Source organism: Tetrao urogallus (genome assembly GCF_951394365.1).
Source record: "Tetrao urogallus genome assembly, chromosome: 4".
Lineage (NCBI taxonomy): Eukaryota > Metazoa > Chordata > Aves > Galliformes > Phasianidae > Tetrao > Tetrao urogallus.
In genome coordinates, this window is record NC_136817.1 from 14,585,505 (window position 1) to 14,603,908 (window position 18,404).

The following is an 18,404-nucleotide window of genomic DNA, read 5'->3' on the forward strand; positions in this document are numbered from 1 at the left end:
CAGCCAGCCTCAGTTGCCACTGTCATCTCAGCACAGCTCACTCAGTGGCACGAGAGGCTCTGGTATCCATTTTAATCAGATCTACCCATGGCAGGCCACAGTTAATTTGCTGCTTGCTTGGCAGCAGCTGCTGCTTGTTTTGATGGAGTCACCATGACTCAGGAGGGTGACGCGCACTCCACGCACTCTGGCTCAGTGCAGCCTCCTGTGCTGCTGCTGGCTGACTGCACTCATTTCCCCTGCAGGCTGCAGGCAGCGCTGTTCCTGAGACAAAACTCACGCTCGCTTTCTGCAAGTGCCATCCCGCAGCTCTGCAGAGCTGGAGCACACACACACAGCCTGCTGCTCTCCAGAGGTCCCTCCACGCAGGAGAGCCCATGCACAGCACCAGCCTGGCAGGTGGGAACAGCACTGAACCCTGCTTCGAGCTCACCTGAGTATTTGTAGGAGGTATGCACACAGGAAGTGACGGCACCACGCTGCATAAGTTGTTTTAATAAAGACATTGTTTAACATTTATTTTTAACAGTGAGAAAGGTACTGCAGAAGATAGGGTGGTGAAAGTGAGCTGCAGTGCTGCCACCATCTGCCTCCTGGTGCTTCTGACTGCAAGGGCTCAGAGTGGGAGAAAGCGGTGCTCTGCTGAGAAAGGGTGAGGCACAGACAAGGAGTCACTTCTTAGTGCATTTAATGCGGATTGGACAATGCATTCTGGCATTCTCTAAGAACTGGGGCTCAGTATGCAGAACACCAGGCAGCATACCACACACAAGAAAGGATAAATAACACTTCTAGGTCCTAGCTTCCCTGCTCACACTGAAATCGGAGACCACTAAAAAAAGCAAAAAAAATGAGGCCGCAGAAACCTGGTCTCTGTGCTACGTGAGCACCTCTATCAATTGCAGCTCTTCCAGCACATGTCCCAGACTTGGATGGGACAGCCGGCCTGACACAATGCTGTGTGCTTTGCTGCCTGTAATTAACTATCAAATCATCAAGCTATGCTAGAACGTCCAGGCCTTTGTAAGACAACAATGCAATAGAGAAGAAAAAAATCCAAAGCATCGTAAATGCAACCATGGCTGGCAAAGGAATCAGAGCGAAGAGACACATGGAGCGGTGGTACCTGAGGAGGGCAGTCCTGCAGCGTGGTTTGTAGGCCGTTCAGCACAAGGGCTGCCCAGACAGGCACTGCTTTTGAAATGAATTCTGCATCCATCATTTGCATGCATGTCGACAAATCAAACTAAGGTATGTGATTTCTGCAAGCTCAACCCTTTCTGCCTGCTCGCACTGCTGCCTCCAAGGCCCCAGAACAAATACATCACTTCAAAGGAACAAAATGTACTCGTGCAAAACTTTGCAGATGTCAGCTTTATGCAAAAGGCCGCCCTCAAAGCTACTTTTTCCCTAACAGCAGAACAGCTACACCTCCACCCAATGTTAAGCTCCCAACCTCTGTCCCCACAACGCACTCTGCTCTGACAGCAGCAGCTCACAGCACTTTCCCATTTTGCATCTCACTGGTTATTTTCCCAGGCTGCCTCCTCTGACATTACAGGGCTCTGCTCTCCAGGGACCAGCCCTCAGCAGGCACTGCTCCGCTTGGCAGGGAGCTTCCCAACAACACGGTGCCCCAGGCACAAGGGGGGGGACGACAGTGCTTGCAGAACTACTTTGCACCACCACTAGAACATCTTCACTGTTGCTGTGACACCTCTGAATGTTTACTGACAATTTATTTTAACAGATAGCCTCTTCCACAGTACGGTCTTCCTTGTCCAGCCGTATGCAGCACGTTGCTTAGGCACTGCTACTCCACAGGCTGCTTGGATTTTCCATCTTGGGCAGTATTGTACGATTCACAGTTTGTACACTTCATGCCTAGGAGATGGAACTGCACTGTAGACCGGGAATTGCAATCATTACAAAGAATCTACGTACACAGAAAAGGAGAGAGAGAGAAAGAGGCTGTTGCATCAACAGGACACTCAACAAGAACATTGTACAGCTGTGCTTTTAGTAACCAGTGAACCGCCATCATCAGCTAGGCTGCTGTGTGGGACAGTCAAGGAAACACCCTTCTAAGAACAGGCAGCAATGTGGTCTTTCCCTGTATCCTGACTCCAGGAACCAGTGAGATGTGCTGTCTAAATTGGAACAGATACAACTAAATCAACCAGAACAGTTTCATTCAGTCTTAGTAACTAACAGCACCCAGTTCACACAAAGAAATGGAACCAGAAATTATCACCATTTGCAAGCTTTGCACAAATCAATAGCTGAATAATTTGCAGAACAAAATAGCACAGTTACTCTGGACTGTGAGGCTCCCAAATATTTCTGTTTTTCGCTATGGCAGCACCAAACATAGAAGGAGGCATGATACTTCCAAACACCAAACCATTTCTCCACTGTGTGATATTATGGTACTTTCTGCTTTTATTTTGTTGTTAGCTGTTTTGTTTCGTGTTTTTTGTTTTGTTTTGTTTTGTTTTTTCCTCTAGTGGGGCAGGGGGTGCTGATGTTTTAAAATCCAATTGATGCCATCTCAGGTCGATACATGACATTTCTTCAACAATCCCTAGCAGTCAGATTGGCTCCTAATGCAGGATGAGTTCCTAGCGCTCTCTACTGCCAGCAAGGGTGTGCTGCAGAGCTGCCAAGAGCAGAGGCACCAGCGCACGCCTCATCTCTTACCTCCACCATCATGTTCTGATACTCGGTGGGCATAGGAGTTTGTGCTACTTCATCATCCAGCTGACGCCAGTACCTTCTCATATCTAAAGCAGAGTGCATGCACAAAGGACACCTGTAGCCTCTGGCAAAAAGGGGAAAAAGCCGTATTCAGAAAATGGAGTAGGACCACAGAACAAGTCTACTCAAAAGGACAAGTTTCTCAGAATCACAGAATCACAGGGTTGGAAACGACCTGCAAGATCATCTAGTCCAACCACCCTCCCATTCCTATTAGTACCACAAGCACTAAACCATATCTCATCATACAAATCAGAGAAAAACACAGCAAGCAGAAACATTCCTTCAATCAGAGCTGGGAATTAAAAGCCTTCTCTCCCTTTAGGAGCTGTCCTAAAGTTACTGGGTACTGGAATGACATTGTGATCACTGCCTCAAGTAATCTACTCAGATTACAACCACACAAGAGAGGTTCAGAATTACTTACTCTTTCAACATCTCTTCATAACATGTTCTGGAAAGAAAACACAATAAGTTCAGAAGAACAAGAACTGTTACTGATCGGCAACACATCTGGATTGAACAAAGGGGAAAGGTTCATAGCTATCCCCAGATCATAAGTTAAAAAAATATCCTGAGTTCAAGCGAAAAGAAAGCTTCCTCTCAAAATAATCTGGTATGCAGACAAACACACAGCGACAAAGCGTACCTGATTTCATTCTAAGCAACATGAGAAAGTAAACAATATGACAAGAATATGGCAGTGTGAGTTTGGTGAAAAAAGATGCATCACAAAGTAACTTTAGAATGGGCAGCAGCAAAGGGAAAACTCAGTCTGAAGGGCATTAACTCAGCACACAGGAAAAAAACAAGAGAGACAAACAGAGTAACACAAACAGTAAGAAGAGAAAATGACATCTTGAGGTTACAGGTGGATCAGGAGAAAGGAAAGCAGGTAGTCCTGCTCTATCCATTCTTCCCAAGGCACACTGGGCTACGCATCACTGGAGCTCAATGGAGCAGGCAGATTTTGCAGAGTAACACAGTAATCTACAGCACTGAGAGTGCCTAGGGAAACAATTTAAAACTTAATGCATAAACTAGCACCAGCCTCATAAAAACACTATGCAACTGCTTTCTGCACCAAAGCGGGGAATCGCTATGGGATTCCTGCCACTGAGCTGCAACAGAAGGAAACTGAACATAGGAAAAAATTCAGAGCAAATCTTCCTCCGCCAACACAATTTGCTTGTGAAGAAGGAAAACACCCTTCTTGCAATACTTCCTGAAGAAGCAGAGCCCATCATCTATTGCATGATCCCTCAGGAACCAGGCACACCCAGCATGTGTACACAGGGCAGCAGGTATTCCCAATTCCCAAATATCTGCAAAGCTTTACTTGTGAAGAAGGTGACCGCACGGCAGAACGCGAGCTTCCACACGGGACGTGTGAATGTCCTGTTTTGAGACAAGTATCAGACAAAAGAAAGAAAACAGTAAGTTTCAACACAGCTCACAGCACAGCCCAACACAGTTCCCAGAGCCAAAAGCAAAGTAGCTCACCTCCAAGCATATGGGACAATCCTGCCTGGAGACATTTTCGATGCACTTAGCAAAGACAAAGACAAAGTTACACTGCTGTACGGATACCAGCTTTTTTTTTTTGAACGCAAGAATTCCTTTAGGATGATAAGAGAAGACGCGTGAAACATGACTGCTTTCACACAGATTTGACTCTCTGAGGCTCAGCAGACGGCTACTTGAACAATAACAACGAGGCAGCAGAACAGCACCACACACTGCCACACCCGCCCTGTGCAGCAGCGCTCAGGGCCGGCAGGTGCCGAGGCGCCAGCTGAGCCCCAGCCGCGGGCCGCCCGCGGCGCTGAGGGCAGGCCGGCCGCTGCCGTTCCCGCCGCCCGCGCAGCTCCGGCTCCTCGGCAGCCGTTCCGAAGAACGCACAGCCGTTCTCTTTCTCAAGGCCCGAACCGGCGCGCCCTCACCTTGTGCTTTCCCCGCAGACTCAGGCTCAGGCACAAGTTGCATTTGGAGCAGTGGAAGAAGTCCTCCTCGGGGCCGATCCTAGAGAACGATAACGGCTCAGCAGCCGCCACTCCCCCGCCGCGACCAACCCCCGGCGCCGGGCCGCACCTGCAGATGCCGCACTCGCCGCAGTGGTACTGCTTCTTGTCGCGGTCGAAGAGGTGGCACACGTCGCAGTAGTACTCCCCGAAAAGGCTGCCGCAGCCCTCGCAGCGCTGCTGGGGCTGCCGGCGGAGGGGTTACGCCGCCGTTAGCGGAGCGCCGCCCACCCCCGCCCAAAATGGCGGCGGCGCCCCCTCGCGGCAGCGCCCCCCCGCCCCCGCGCACCTTCTGCAGGAGGCGGCAGCGCGCGCACTGCACCTCGGCCACGCGGAAGCGGTCCAGGCGGTGCTCCTCGGCGCCGTCGTGGCACAGCCGGCAGGGGTACAGCTTCCCGCAGCACGGCGCCTGCAACGGCACCGAGCGGCTCAACGCCCGCACAGCCCCGCGGCCCTCCCCTCTCCCGCCGCCGCCGCCACCTCACCCGCAGCAGACAGCCCCGCCGGTAGTGCTCGCAACCCCCGTCCCGCTCCGGCTCCCGCCGCTCCTCCGCGACAGCCGCCATGGCCACGGCGTCCGGCGCGCCCCGCCGCTCCCCCCCCCACCCCTTCCGCTGAGCGCGGCCCCGCCTCCAACGGAAGGCGCGCAGAGCGCCGCGCCCGCAGCGCTGGCGGGCAGAGGCTGAAGGAGCCGCCGGGACCGGCTCGTGCCGAATGGCACCTCAGCGATTACTGCGCGTTCTAAAACACCGCTGTGAGCGTACTGCAAAAATGTACAGCTTTTATTCACGTACGGACAAAAAGGCACAATTCTACCGAATATCTTAACAAAAAATACAGCTGTCTTCGACTAGGTCTTTATAAATACTTCAAAAAAGGGGAGAAATAAATACAGGATTGGGCCATGTAATATAAAATAGTCATCTCTACATATACTTTTTGTTTCTACCTGCTCCTCTTCATGCACCTTCTCGATTAATTTCAGCCGAATGGACACCAAAGCCAGGCACGTAGTGAAAAATCTTCTGTACACGGTTTTACAAATTAACGACCATTTGTTCCAACGTCCGCAATTCAGACTGATGCACAACACGTATGGTAACAACCCTTCACTGAGATCTGCGTGAGTTCGTAACCTAACGACTGCCGTCCCAGGCAACTGACACAAGTCCAACCAGCCCAGGGGCTGACGCACTTTGTCAATCCGCATCAAAGGTCTCTCGGTCAGTCTGCACAAGTAAAGGTAATGCCTAGGAACACACATTCAGCAAACGGTTCCATCCCAACAAAGTACGGGGTGCTGTATGGTCACTGCTGTACCGTCTGCCACCTCCTGCTGAGCGCTGGGGACACAGCTATCCTACCGAGCTGGCCATCCTGCAGCCATCCGACTGCCCTTGGAATGGGGATGGGGGAAGCGCTTTTTGGTTTTGGTTCAGCGTAACTCAAAACATTAGAAAGCTTATAAACCTAAACATCGGGGAGCAAAACAGGTAAGGCATTCATTCTGCACAACATTAGCAATCGGAATAGTGCAAATTCACAAGGTACCTCTTTCTCACCGGAGCGAGGTTACACGCTAGAATCAGAATTTAGATTATTCCATCTATGGCTTGAAGAATTCCCCACGTGGTTGTGAGCTTCTTACCGAAACAATGCCTGCCTTAAACATGTAGCTGTACGTCAGGTAGAGCTACCTGCAGTTACCTTCTGTCTGTCTGCTGCTTTTTGATCACACCAGTACTTCTATTTAAACAGATCCCAAAAGCAACTACATAATGTCACATTCACCAGTGCCCTGTTAGGCTTCAATCTGTGCAAGTCATGAGGTCAATCCAAATTCCTGGGTCCAGCAATGGTCTTTTAAAAAAACACCGTGTTAAATCAAACTTCCTTTCCTCAGCATCACCCCAGAAGATATCAAAAGGTTGAGACTTCAGAGTTTTGAAACATAAATGACAGGGATACATTCTGTTGCAATATTTAAGTAGTTACAACTTGCATAGCAAGACGGGGTGTTAATAAGCCTTTTTCTGATTGAATCCTCTGGAAGACTCAGTTACGGCAGAGTTCTACTGTACTTTAAAATCTTCCCTGCTCGAGAGGCAAGGGTCTAACAATAAAATGCAAGTGAGTGTGGTTAACAGCAGGCTGGGCTCTTGTTCTTTATGCCTGTGTTTCTCTAACTCATTGCAGCTGAAACCTTCGTTTCACCAGTGCATACCTAAGTTAAATCTACGCAGAATTCCAAAATTTACAGGCTCCTAAGAATCCACTGTTACATGTGCACTCTACAAAAAAAGTATCATAATGAACTGTTAATATTATTGCTCATACCTTTCTTGTTATTGCCATTTGCAATTATTAAAAAAGTATGCATATGAGTTCCCTCTTCCATCAAATCTAGTCCAGAATAGAATAACTTTTCTTCATTTGACTGTAAAGGGCTAATCACAATTTATTGCCTCTCCATTTCATTTAAAAATATATATTTATGTCCATTTTAAGGTAACCCTTTAGTGTCATAAGCTGGGCTTTCCCAGTACGTTACCATTAGTGCATATGTGCTGGGTTTTGGGAAATCCCACTGACTGGTGACTTAGCATTTTGTTGCTTGAATTGTCAAGGTGTTCAGGAGGCAGGTAACGAAATGCTGACGGGTTATTCTACAGGTTATTCACAGTAACCTGTGAGCCCGGCCCCTCTCTCAGAACTAAGCCACACACTCTCAGTCTGAGAACTTTTAAGCTGTTGCAGTGTAAGGCAGCTGCAACCCTGACCTGTTCCTTTCTTTTTTTTCCAGTTTAACATCTCGGTCTTGTACTTACACATCAACTCTGTAGCTTACAGAGCGTTTTAAGCTGCCACTTGTGCTCAAACCGAATGCAACAACAAACATTCTGCAAAGGGAGGACAAAGACCTACCACCATCCAAGGCAACTGACCTTTTGTAGCAGGGAATAGCAGTGCAATATGGTTAAATAAATAACCATCTTTGATTCAATACACACTTAGTTAAATTAAGAGCTTGTGCTTTTTCAGAAAACAGGGGAAGGAAAGAGAATTTTAACAGTGCAGTTTAGAGAAAAGGGATGATGCTGCCTAATTCTCCACCACCCACCCTGTCCCCCTAGACGATTTTGTGACTTACTTTAGTGTTTATCACAAATCCTGTTTTAGTAGTGATGCCAATTCTCTGCTTACTCAGGGAAGTTTCAAATAAAGGAGATTCAAACTGGTCACAGAATGGGTTGGGGGAACAAAAAAATCCAGCTTTAAGTGTATGTAAACATGTTTACACAGCTCAGGAATAATGGGTTATCTGTTTGTCGGTCTGTAGCCATGTCTAAGAACTCTCCCCTCTCACACCAATAAATAAAGTGAAGTTGGTTTGTAGGCAGTGACCACTGACCACGGTGCCCCACTGCCGGTCAGGATGCCAGGATGCTTCTCCTAATAATGTCCGTCCTTCTGCTGATAGTGCTGTTTGGGCTGAGCCTCTGCTGTCTGCACTTTTTTTCAGCTACTTCGCTTTCGGAGTCGCTCATTTCAGCATCAGGGACGTACCCATCATTCTCACTGTCAGGCTTCGGCTTGCTTTTTGCCCTATCCTTCGGTGAAACTCTGCCCACGCCCAGGTAGGGGTAACTGGAGTTCTGGCGGCAGGTCTCCTCTGGACTCTCACCTTGCTGTTGCCTCTCCCCCTTCTTTGGAATTCGGAATCCGCCCCAGTTTTTCACTGGGCTCGTGGGTGTCGTAGGCACTTTAACTACTGTCTGATTGGAGCTTATTTTGACAAGACCCCCATTGCATTTAGGCACTATGTCCCTCCGTGTGCCAGGTGCAGACCTACCACTGGAGTGGTTCACAGCCCTTTTGTTTTCTGATTGCCTCTGAGAGAGTTCTGTGGGTCTCAGTGGTTTGTGGTTTTGTTTAGTTTTTTCCTTTAGTTCTGTCTTGATTACTTCACATTCTGGAAGATTGTCTCTTCTTTTTCTGTGGTTTGGCATAACTATGCCATTTTTCTGCTGTGCTGATACAATCCGTGTTTCTGCAAAGCTCTTGTCAAAATTTAAAAAGCTTCCTGGAGCTGCACCATCTCCCCTTTGGATGGGCTGCCTCAGCGTGGATTTGCTACTGTTCCCAGAGCTATTACTTACTCTATCTCTTTTATGTGATTTTTTCAAAGAGTGTGTCAGAGATGTGCCCATTTGTTTCCTGAAGAATGCTGAATGCCATTTCAAATCCTCTATCTTAGGGGCATTGGGACTCAAAGATGGACTATTGAACAACACTGCATTTTCCATTGCGGAGAATGAAGGCACACCTAAAGGTAAAAACAAATTAGATTGAAGTCAAGCAATCCATGTCGAGGCAAATACCGCTTTTAAGTAGTACATATTTTAGCACTACTTCTGCCAGTCAAGTTTCTTCAGTGTAAATTGTAAATGGGCATTTGGTTGGTTATCCAGCACCTTCACATCATGACTATGTGGCTACGTCCTGGTTTCACAACACACTGTTCATGTTGCTGTCTTCCCCATAGCCATCCTACACCAATTCTACCTGTAGCAAATACAATTCCTAGTGCTGTTACATGCATTAAGACATAGAAACTCCTCAGCTGGGGTAAAATAAGCCATCAGCAAGTCCATGTGATTGATTTTATCTAAAATTAATTTGTTACTGAATACTTTGAGGATAATCCAAGTTAATACAGTAACTGAAGTTTCTCCTTTAGGAGGAAAGACTACTTTCAGTGAGATTAGGCAAAAAAAGTATGTTTCAAACTACCCTATGATGCAAAGAAACACACACTAAATACGAATGCAGGGGCACTAAGAAGACATAAACCCAGGAGATACCATATGGCACTTGAGTGTAAGTCATGGTCTCTCAGTCAAAAGGACTCATTGAAGAATCACAACTGACAGGACCTGAAGCAGCAAGCCATTCAGTACCCCAAGGATAACACAGGCTTGCCAGTTTCTATAGCAATGTGCCCTCCATTAGAGCTATGCACATTTTTATCTTCTTTTTTCAATCTGCTGATGCATGGTAGACTACATATGATTCTAATGAGAATAAGTGAGGCCTTGCTTGTCCTTCAAAATCAGTCATTAGACTCTAACCAAGTACTTCAGTGCCTATGCCTGTGTTGTCATGCGAAAAAGACAATGCTGAAGCATACCTGAAACTCTTTCTTGTTCCAACTGTTTTGCGTAGATGTTAAATATCTGTTCTTGAACTTTGCAAACTGATCTCTTGATTTTTTCCCGTCGAGTCACCATATAAGTGAGATTACGCACCTAGAAGGCATCAAAAGTGGATGAGTCTCCACAATACTTCTTAGAAACAGTCTAAAACACCATTTACCTGGTGGTTTATCAGATTTGGGAGGCTCACACTGCAGAAGTAACTTCTATGAAAACACTTGCAATGAAAGCTTACTCTAAAAACTGAGCTAACATTGTAGTGGGTATCAGAAGAATAAACAGTTGGCATCTTGGCATCCTTTAAGCAGAGACATTCCAGAGCCAGTAGGCCTTGAGGAAGACATAAATCAGGATGCTTTGAGGATGTTGCCAACTTGGCAAGAAAACTCAAGGTCCATGTATCCTTAGCTGAACCACCTTCGTTATAATAGCAAAGATCACATCCATAGACCAAAAAGCAATGTCTCTCCTGAGACATGTTGCTTTCATTGAAATACTGAACACAAGGCACTGAATCTACTTTTCAGACAGCAGTTTCCTGGAGACCCCGATGGGACAGCTGTGAAGCTTTGCCTGGATAGACTTGCTGGCTGCTGGAGGGGAAAAAATGTTCTCTGAACTCCAAGCATGCACCAATCTATTGTTCAAAGGACTCTGAGTAATCTCCCTGTCTGGAGTGATAAGCGACTCTAAGGTGCAGTGCACGATAAAGAAACATTGCATGGAGCATGGTAATGATAGGTAAAGTTATTTTGTAAGCTTTGTGCATGTTTGGACAGTGATGACTGGAGTGCACGGAAGCATGACTGGTAAAAACATTCTTTGTGAGTAACAGTATGGGAACAGGACAGTCTGTGGGGTGCTCTCTTGCTCTCTACGAGGATACATCCTGAAACACAGGAATAAGTGTGGTAGGGATCCTCTAACAGAAAAAATTAAGAGAATATTGTACTCAACAGTGGCTGTAGTATAAATTGGAGGAATTTGAATCATAATACAATCTTGGAAATTATTAAGTTTGTAGAAGGCAGGATAATCAGGGTGACATCCCATATGCAGATTTTTCTTTGAAAAATGATCACAAAGCAAGGAAAAAATGTCAACTGTTGTTATCTAACTTCAATATCTTAATGGTAATGGATGACAGTAAAAAATTACCTCGATGTTGTTCTGCTTGCAATATTGAAAAGAAAAAAAAAAAGGGATGAAGAAGATGTGTCACTGATGACTAAGAGAGGCAACAGCAGTAAATGGAGTAGAGAAGTTAGTCCCACGGCATGTAGAAATCAAGCACAACAGAACCCTGTAGTACTAGCACCACTGTGACAGGCAATAGAACCAGAATGGCACGTCGAGGCTCCTTTTTCTACTTCAGATTTGATGAATTGAAAAGAATCTGCTGGGTCCTACTGTGAAAACCCGGAAAAAACATACTGATCTTTTAAAATGATAGTTGAAAATCACACTCCAGATAAGAGATATAAAAGTGCTGTTGAACACTTTGTTTTTGCCAGAGGAAAATAATTGTGCTGGAAAAGGCTCTGGAGAACAATGGGAGGCTACATACAAGGGTCAGTCTGCTGTGCTGCTAATATAAGAGGCAAGAAAATTGACCTCAGGACTGAAAAATACTGTTAGCGTACCACATGCTGTTGCAATGGTGCTGGAGCATAAAGGACACAATTGGTTATTCCTAAGCAGGATGGCACAATACCAAGCAGTACTTCCTCAAACAAGAGGATATCGCTATCAAAGTGTGCAGTGCCCCAAATCCAGCATCATTATTATCTTCACGTGAAAGTTAACTGGCACATGATTGTTTAATAGTTTGTAAACAGGTATACTCCAGTTATTCAGACCTGAAGGTTACTCCTTAACAGAATCCCAGCTGGGAGCTGTTTACTGATGGATGCAACTCTTCTGTAAGAGGAAAACAGAAGTCTGGGTACACCACTGTTAGTCTGCAAGAGGTAATAGAGGCATAACTGCTACCAGTGAACACATCTGCTCAGAAAGCTTAATTAATTGCTTTAACTCAAGCCCTGGAACTATCAGGAGGAAAGCAGGCTCATGTCTATACTGACTCAAAATGCGCTTTTGGAATAATACAAGCTGATAGTGCAATTTAGAAAGAAAGAGGACTGCTATCTTCACAAGGAAATCCTACACGTTGTAGTACAGAGATTATGAAATTACTTCAAGCAGTTAATAAACCAAAAGAAATAGCAGTGACACACTGCAAAGCACATCAATCTGGACACACCAATATAGTTAGAGGAAATGGAAAAGCACATGAAGCCAAAAAAAGAACTGCTCTATCAACAACTGTAGGAGCCTTAGTCACAGTAAGAACTTAAAATATTGATAACCCTAAATATAAGGAAAAAAACAAGTTGGCTAAGCTACTGAAACGCATGAAGAATGCTGAAGGATGACAGCTAACTACAGTTGGACAGGGATGATAGGTAACTACAGTTGGACAGCGTGTTGTAACTCTGCAAATGATGAAAGAATTAATGGAGTGAACTCGTAAGATGACAAATATGGTAACTGAAGCTTTACCTGAAGCAGTGAAAAGATACGCTGTAGGAATCATTATGATGCTGATCACTAGGAGTGTTACACAATGATGTGAAATTTGTGTCAAAAGCAATCCCAAGATCCAAAGACCCCTTTGTGGGCAGGTGAAGCCAGGTTTTATGCCTGTGGAATACTGCAAACTGACTACACACACTCCTGAGCATGTGACTACTGACATTTGCACATCAGGTGACAGATCTACTTTTCAGACAATACTTGAATTATATTAATTTAGAGCAAACTTAGAGGAATGCTGAAAATGCTTAAGTGTTCTCAAATAGCTCAGCATTATTTGTTTCTTATTGCTTGAGCCAAGAGGAAATTATGCTTTACTAGTAGTGTAAAAAGTGAAGAGCTATTCAGCAGAATCACTTTCTGATAACCCTACCACTGCCCACGGAGTGATCAAAGTGAAGGCAGACCTTTCTATTCAGCACAGCACAAGGGAGGCAGCAGGGACTGAAAATAGTAACAAGGTGACTGTTTTGATTGTCTCTTGGCTTTTTAGAAGACTGGCACAGGGAGGGAGACAGCGCAGGCAATGAAGGACAAAGTTCCTTCCTGCCAGGGAATAGCAGAGAGCCATACTCTATTGAAACAAACATGGTGACCACCTGATGCAGTAGCTGAGCTGAAGCAAAACCCAGACTGGAGGGCAACAACAGCCCTGGAATGACACGTGCATGCAGATGGACCTTCCAAGGAGCAACAGAGCAAAGCTGCCCAGACTTTTGGTTGTGGGGATTCCAGAATCTGGGGGTTCCCCAAGGGTCAGAGGGCAGAAGGGGGTGTCCTAGGTGTGTCCAGCTAGATGAACTCTATCAACAGGGGGCCAGGTTGCCAGAGAAAATCACCATGCTGAGAAATATTCAGCAATCAGAGAGAGAGATTGATATGTGGTACTGTGCAGTCACACAAGCAGACCAATAGCCCTGCCTTAAGTCCCTGCAAGGGGAAGAAGCTAAGCAGACTTCCAGCCCTCAGCAGCCAGACAGCAAAAAGCCATGCAGAATGACGGAAATTGGATGCATGTCTCTTCTTGGAACAGGAGGAGCCACTCCCTTGCTCTCAAAGCACTCCTAAGCAACAGATACAAAGGGATGTAAAGAGGATGGGGTGCAGGTAACAGTTCAAACCTTGAAAGGGACAACTGTGTTAGTCCAACCACTGACTACAAGGATCAGACCAGGGCTCTTAGAGCCAGAGGACTACTAACTGCTCCTGCTCTCTCAAGCTAGGTCACAGGAGGCTGCAACTGGGAAATTACAAGATATTAAGAGACTTTATGTCCTTTGGAAGGATGTTGAAGGTATCAGAAGTACAGGTAGTGTTCTCCTTGATTACCTCAGTTGGACACCGAGACCAGGCAGCCTCAGCTAGTGGATGGCAACTCTGCCCACAGCAAGGACGTTCTGCTGGAACATCTGGATTATCTTTGAAGTCCCTTTCAACTCAAGCTATTCTATGATTAAGGAGCAGGTCTATTTTAACGCGTGAGTTTTTTTGCTGAAGTTCTGCTGTATTAGACTTCCAGATCTTCCACAGCCAGTATTATAAATATTACATCACTGTTATTATGCTGCGGCTTTGAATTAGAAGGGATTCCTCTGCCAAGACCCTGCCTGATACAGTCCATGGTCCTTTGTTCTTTGCCTTATGTGATCCAGCCACAGAACAACAGACGTGCACAAAACTACTAATTATTAGATGAACTAGATGACACCACTTAAAAATGTTTCTGGATGGATGACACTGTCACTGATGTCATTCTTAGTAAAATCTAACAGGCATTTTCCTGAAGAGGATCAAAAACCAATTTATTTATTTTTTTTAGCAACCAACTTCACTTGAATGTTATAAGGGATGAGCCCCAGGTGACTCTTAATATGAGTCCTCACTCAAGAGGCAGTAAAGCCACAAGGAGGAGGCTAGGTGTTTCTTCCCTTCTTTTGACTGATGTCTCAACACTCCTGGAAAGGTCCAGAACAATGTCTGAGAAACAATCAAGTCACAGAAAGATGTCTAGTGCCACCTCCTTTGGTTTGGCTGGCATCCATTTGTCTCGGTCAAGATGTGGCTCAGGTCTTGTCTTCCAACCAACCCTGGTGCTGGATTCAGCTACAATTCCAAAATAGGGCTGTGGTGTGGGGGAAAAAAGTCCATTCCCTTTTTTCTTTGATACTATAAATAGGGGTTGCTCAGGGCAACTGCTGCTGCTTGTTTTCTTTGTCACACAGAACACCTTCATAGCCAGGCCCAGTGCTGGACCCACGATGGATGATCTCTCTCTCTTTTAATACTTTTTGCTCTCTTTCCCCCAAAGGTGTTAAGCCGTGCAAGGCTTACTTGAATTTCCTACAGAACTGCATTTTAGGTAGACAGAACTGTAGGAGGGCCAACACATATAGGATAACTGTTTTTATAAGAATCTCTTACACGAGGAAAAACAATCAACTTTAGTATGGACCTTAATCTAACTGGAGGGATTTGCCAACCTGATCACTCTTCCTTCCATTCATGGGTGGGAAGTGACAGATGTATCTATCAGTGAGAACAACAGAGTAATAAAATGTAAAATCAAGGCTAGAATAACATATCCTGTTTTGACAGCACGCTTTAAAAACCAAAAGCATACTCACATAATAATTTAAGATCCAGAGAACCTAATGATAAACTTAATTTATTTAACAGACCGAAGGGAAGATAAATCTTGAACACACTGAACAGAAGCATCTCTCAATGTTGTGTAAACAAAAAACAGACCAGCCCCAAGTCAAGGTAAGTTTCATATACTTTCCTCCTTGGGCGAAAAGGAGCAGAGAACGCCCTTACTGACTGAAAAGGCTCCCTGTGGGGGTTGTGGTACATTCCACAGCCATTGGCCTTAATCAGTTTAAAAAAAAAAAAAAAAAAAAGCCTAAGTGCACAATCCAGTTACAAGGATACTGCATACTGCAGACTAAGAGCCCTGTGAATTAAGCCTCTGTTTGGAAATGGTACTTGGCATAACCCAAAATTTAGTGTTAACTGTCTTTTACCAGGCTGACAATACAACTTTGATTTAGGACACAGCATGTACTGCCTGCACACAATGGCAATAACTGGGCACATAGTTTAGAAACTCAGCTATGAAGCCCAGTGCACGTTACGCAACCACAGGCAGCACAGAGCTTACCCGCTCCAGATCTTGCCGTAGATGTGTGAAGAGCTGTAGTCTTCTGAATAAAACATCCTGCTCTCGCTTGGCCAGATTATCCTCCTCATCCTTCTTTGGGGTAATCAATGGCTTATTGAAGTTGGCTTTTCTTTTCAGCTTCCAGTACTGGTAAAGGAATCCCACCAGCTCCTCAGGCAGCCGCAGTGCTTTAGCCACTTCCAGAGACTCCACGAAAGTATAGAACTCATCCTCCAGCTGCTGGAGCTTCTGTTTGCGGAGACTGACTCTGTGGGCTTCCTCCTGGTTTTGATCCATGCTGTGGAAAGGGTCCATGTGGGCAGGAAGAGAGCTGTCCTGAATCCCATTCCCATTCTCTTGACACAGGTGATCATTGAAGGTCTCATCATCTGTTCTCTTGGTGGAGCTGTGCTTGGGACAGTATGACTTAAATTTCACCTCATCGTTCTCTGCCAGTATGGTCTTCATCTCCAAGCCACGGTCAAATGCACAAGTGACGTGAAAGGCTGTTCTGCAGTTCTTCACTGAACACTGCAGAAATTAGATTAAAACTCATCAAACATAAACTTAGGAAGCCACACTGCCTAAAACTATTTAAGCAGCCAGGACTGCTTTGAAAGAATCGACCCTGTTAACAGCCTCTGCTTCCAAGCAGCCTGTACTTTTGGCTCTCTTTTAATTAGACTTGCAATTTAGTGCTTTCAGGCCAGGCAACAACCAAGTGGCCCCGTGGGACAGGAGTGGTTAATCCCTCCCTGGCTCAATCCCCCCATTCGATAATCAGCAAATCCACAAGAGGAGTGTTCTTACCTTGCTGAGAACAGTGTTACACAAAGCAAAACATTCCCCCTTCCACTGTGTCAGCGTGAGAGAGGGAAAAAACAACTTGCCGGCTCCAGGCCAGTTTGATGCTTTTAATTCAAGTCTTCCCAGCACTAGGACCCATGCTACCCAAAAGGCCTCAACTGAACGGGTTACATTTTTTCCCATTGCCAAAAGTTTATAATGTGAAATATAACACCATGGTCAATCACTCTTTCAATTGCTACAGCCTTCATTTCACATGGGGCACAAGAGAATGAGAATTCTTTTTTCTAATTTTTTTTCTTCCTTCCCAGCGAACCATCTGTTCCCTGGAGTGATGGGTGCTTGTTCAGATGATTCAGCACTTCATTTCAGTTTTAAATAACTTTTTCTTGCAAAATGCTGTCATAGCTATTACCAGTCATAAATGGAAAGATTTAAATACACACACACACACACACACACACATCAACTCACACCTCTCCCACAAGTGAAAAGAATTTGAGGTTGAAATCAATGTTACAGATGTTAAGTGTGCTTAACTCAAGCCATCTAACCTTAAAGAAAAATGCATTGTGCTAGGATGTTTGTACAGCACTTTGTAAAGAAGCCAAATATCTTTTCCTGGGTTTTCCTGCTCAGGTTGACTCAGCAGCCAGATGGCATATGAAGAGTATACTAAAAAACTTTACTGCAAAAGTTTCCAATGAACATTCAATAATAAATATAAAAAAGGAATTGGAAAAAAACAACAACAACAAAAAAACATCTTTTGGCTTTTCCTCTGTTAATAACAAACACAGCAAAAGCAGAATCAAACTGTACAAAAGAATACTTCAGCCAGTTTCTAAGCTGCTATCATTTAGAGTACTTAACTCTTAGCGTGGCTGACGCTTTACTGGGAGGAAAGGGACAATTCTGCATCACTGGAAAAAAATCTGCAGGACTTAGGAGAATACACAGCTTTGTTTTTGCCCAGTCTGATGCATACCGTCAGCTGCCTGCTTTTCTAGTTACCATGAACATGTCCTAACATTGCTCTCCAGAGGATCTCTCCTCCCCCCCCCCAGTTCAGCCAGGTAATGCTATTCCTTCATAGCATAGTAACTTCTTTTTTGGTAAAACATTTTTGTCTGCTGTTTAAGATTTCACAACACAAATCTAAGTATTTCTCATGCCTAGCTTTAACGATACCAAGATTTTTACACAATTCCTTTGAGATGTCAGGAAAAACTGGAATTTTTCTTTTCTCCTCTATAATTTCAAATTTTGAACTGTCTGAAGGGGCAATCATTGTGTATGTCAGCAGAAGGGAGAGGTGTTACCAGAGGAGCTATGCAAGGACACCCCTCTCCCTCACACACACACAGCTGATCAGTGTTCAACTTAAACTACTACCGTTACTCCTCAAAACAGGTCTGGAGAATGGACAAAACTGTTTCTCTTGGTTATGTAACAACTGCCAAGAGAAAAGGGACAGATCTGCAAGGCAGTAGTCTGTTTACAAATTTATATACTGTGGACAGATTTATTTTCTCTACTTAAAACCCACTACTTTATACATTCCTTGAATGGAAACAGACTGACAGGTTTCATTGAAACTACTGCTGTGTTGCTGTTTTACAACTTCTTCAGATAGTGTCACCAAATGACTCAATGCAGAAGAAAAGGAAACACTCAAGATTTTAAACATTTTTATGTCATCAAAGCTGAGCTCTGTTGAGTACTAGAAGCCAGAATGATAATGTGGCACTGCTTCTACAGCAATGTGAGCTGGGAAATTTACAGCCAGGAGGCCGTGTTTTGTTGTTGTTTCGTTTTTTTTTCCTCCCCTTGGAAACACCAAGAGCT

The 18,404-nt window shown here is 44.9% G+C and overlaps 2 protein-coding genes across 3 annotated transcripts in view; both read right to left on the reverse strand.

Moving 5' to 3' along the window:
* Positions 1-1,726: 1,726 nt before the first annotated feature.
* Positions 1,727-5,344, reverse strand: RCHY1 (ring finger and CHY zinc finger domain containing 1; the record flags this gene model as incomplete). The annotated part of the gene is made up of 8 exons (XM_079534660.1): positions 1,727-1,936; positions 2,701-2,821; positions 3,185-3,211; positions 4,097-4,155; positions 4,261-4,305; positions 4,701-4,964; positions 5,068-5,187; positions 5,264-5,344. The coding sequence occupies 8 exons, from the start codon at positions 5,342-5,344 to the stop codon at positions 1,814-1,816; spliced, it is 840 nt and encodes a 279-aa protein (XP_079390786.1). The 3' UTR covers positions 1,727-1,813.
* Positions 5,345-8,209: 2,865 nt separating this feature from the next.
* The window catches only part of JADE1 (jade family PHD finger 1), a gene marked incomplete at its 3' end in the record, with an annotated part of 123,162 nt that continues 112,967 nt past the window's right edge, over positions 8,210-18,404 (reverse strand). For both annotated transcript variants that reach the window (XM_079534201.1, XM_079534202.1), the window contains exons 9-11: positions 15,750-16,280; positions 9,970-10,087; positions 8,210-9,105 (exon numbers count right to left, since the gene is read on the reverse strand). In XM_079534201.1, coding sequence (XP_079390327.1) covers positions 8,210-9,105; positions 9,970-10,087; positions 15,750-16,280 — 1,545 coding nt within the window. The remainder of the gene's footprint in view (positions 9,106-9,969; positions 10,088-15,749; positions 16,281-18,404) is intronic.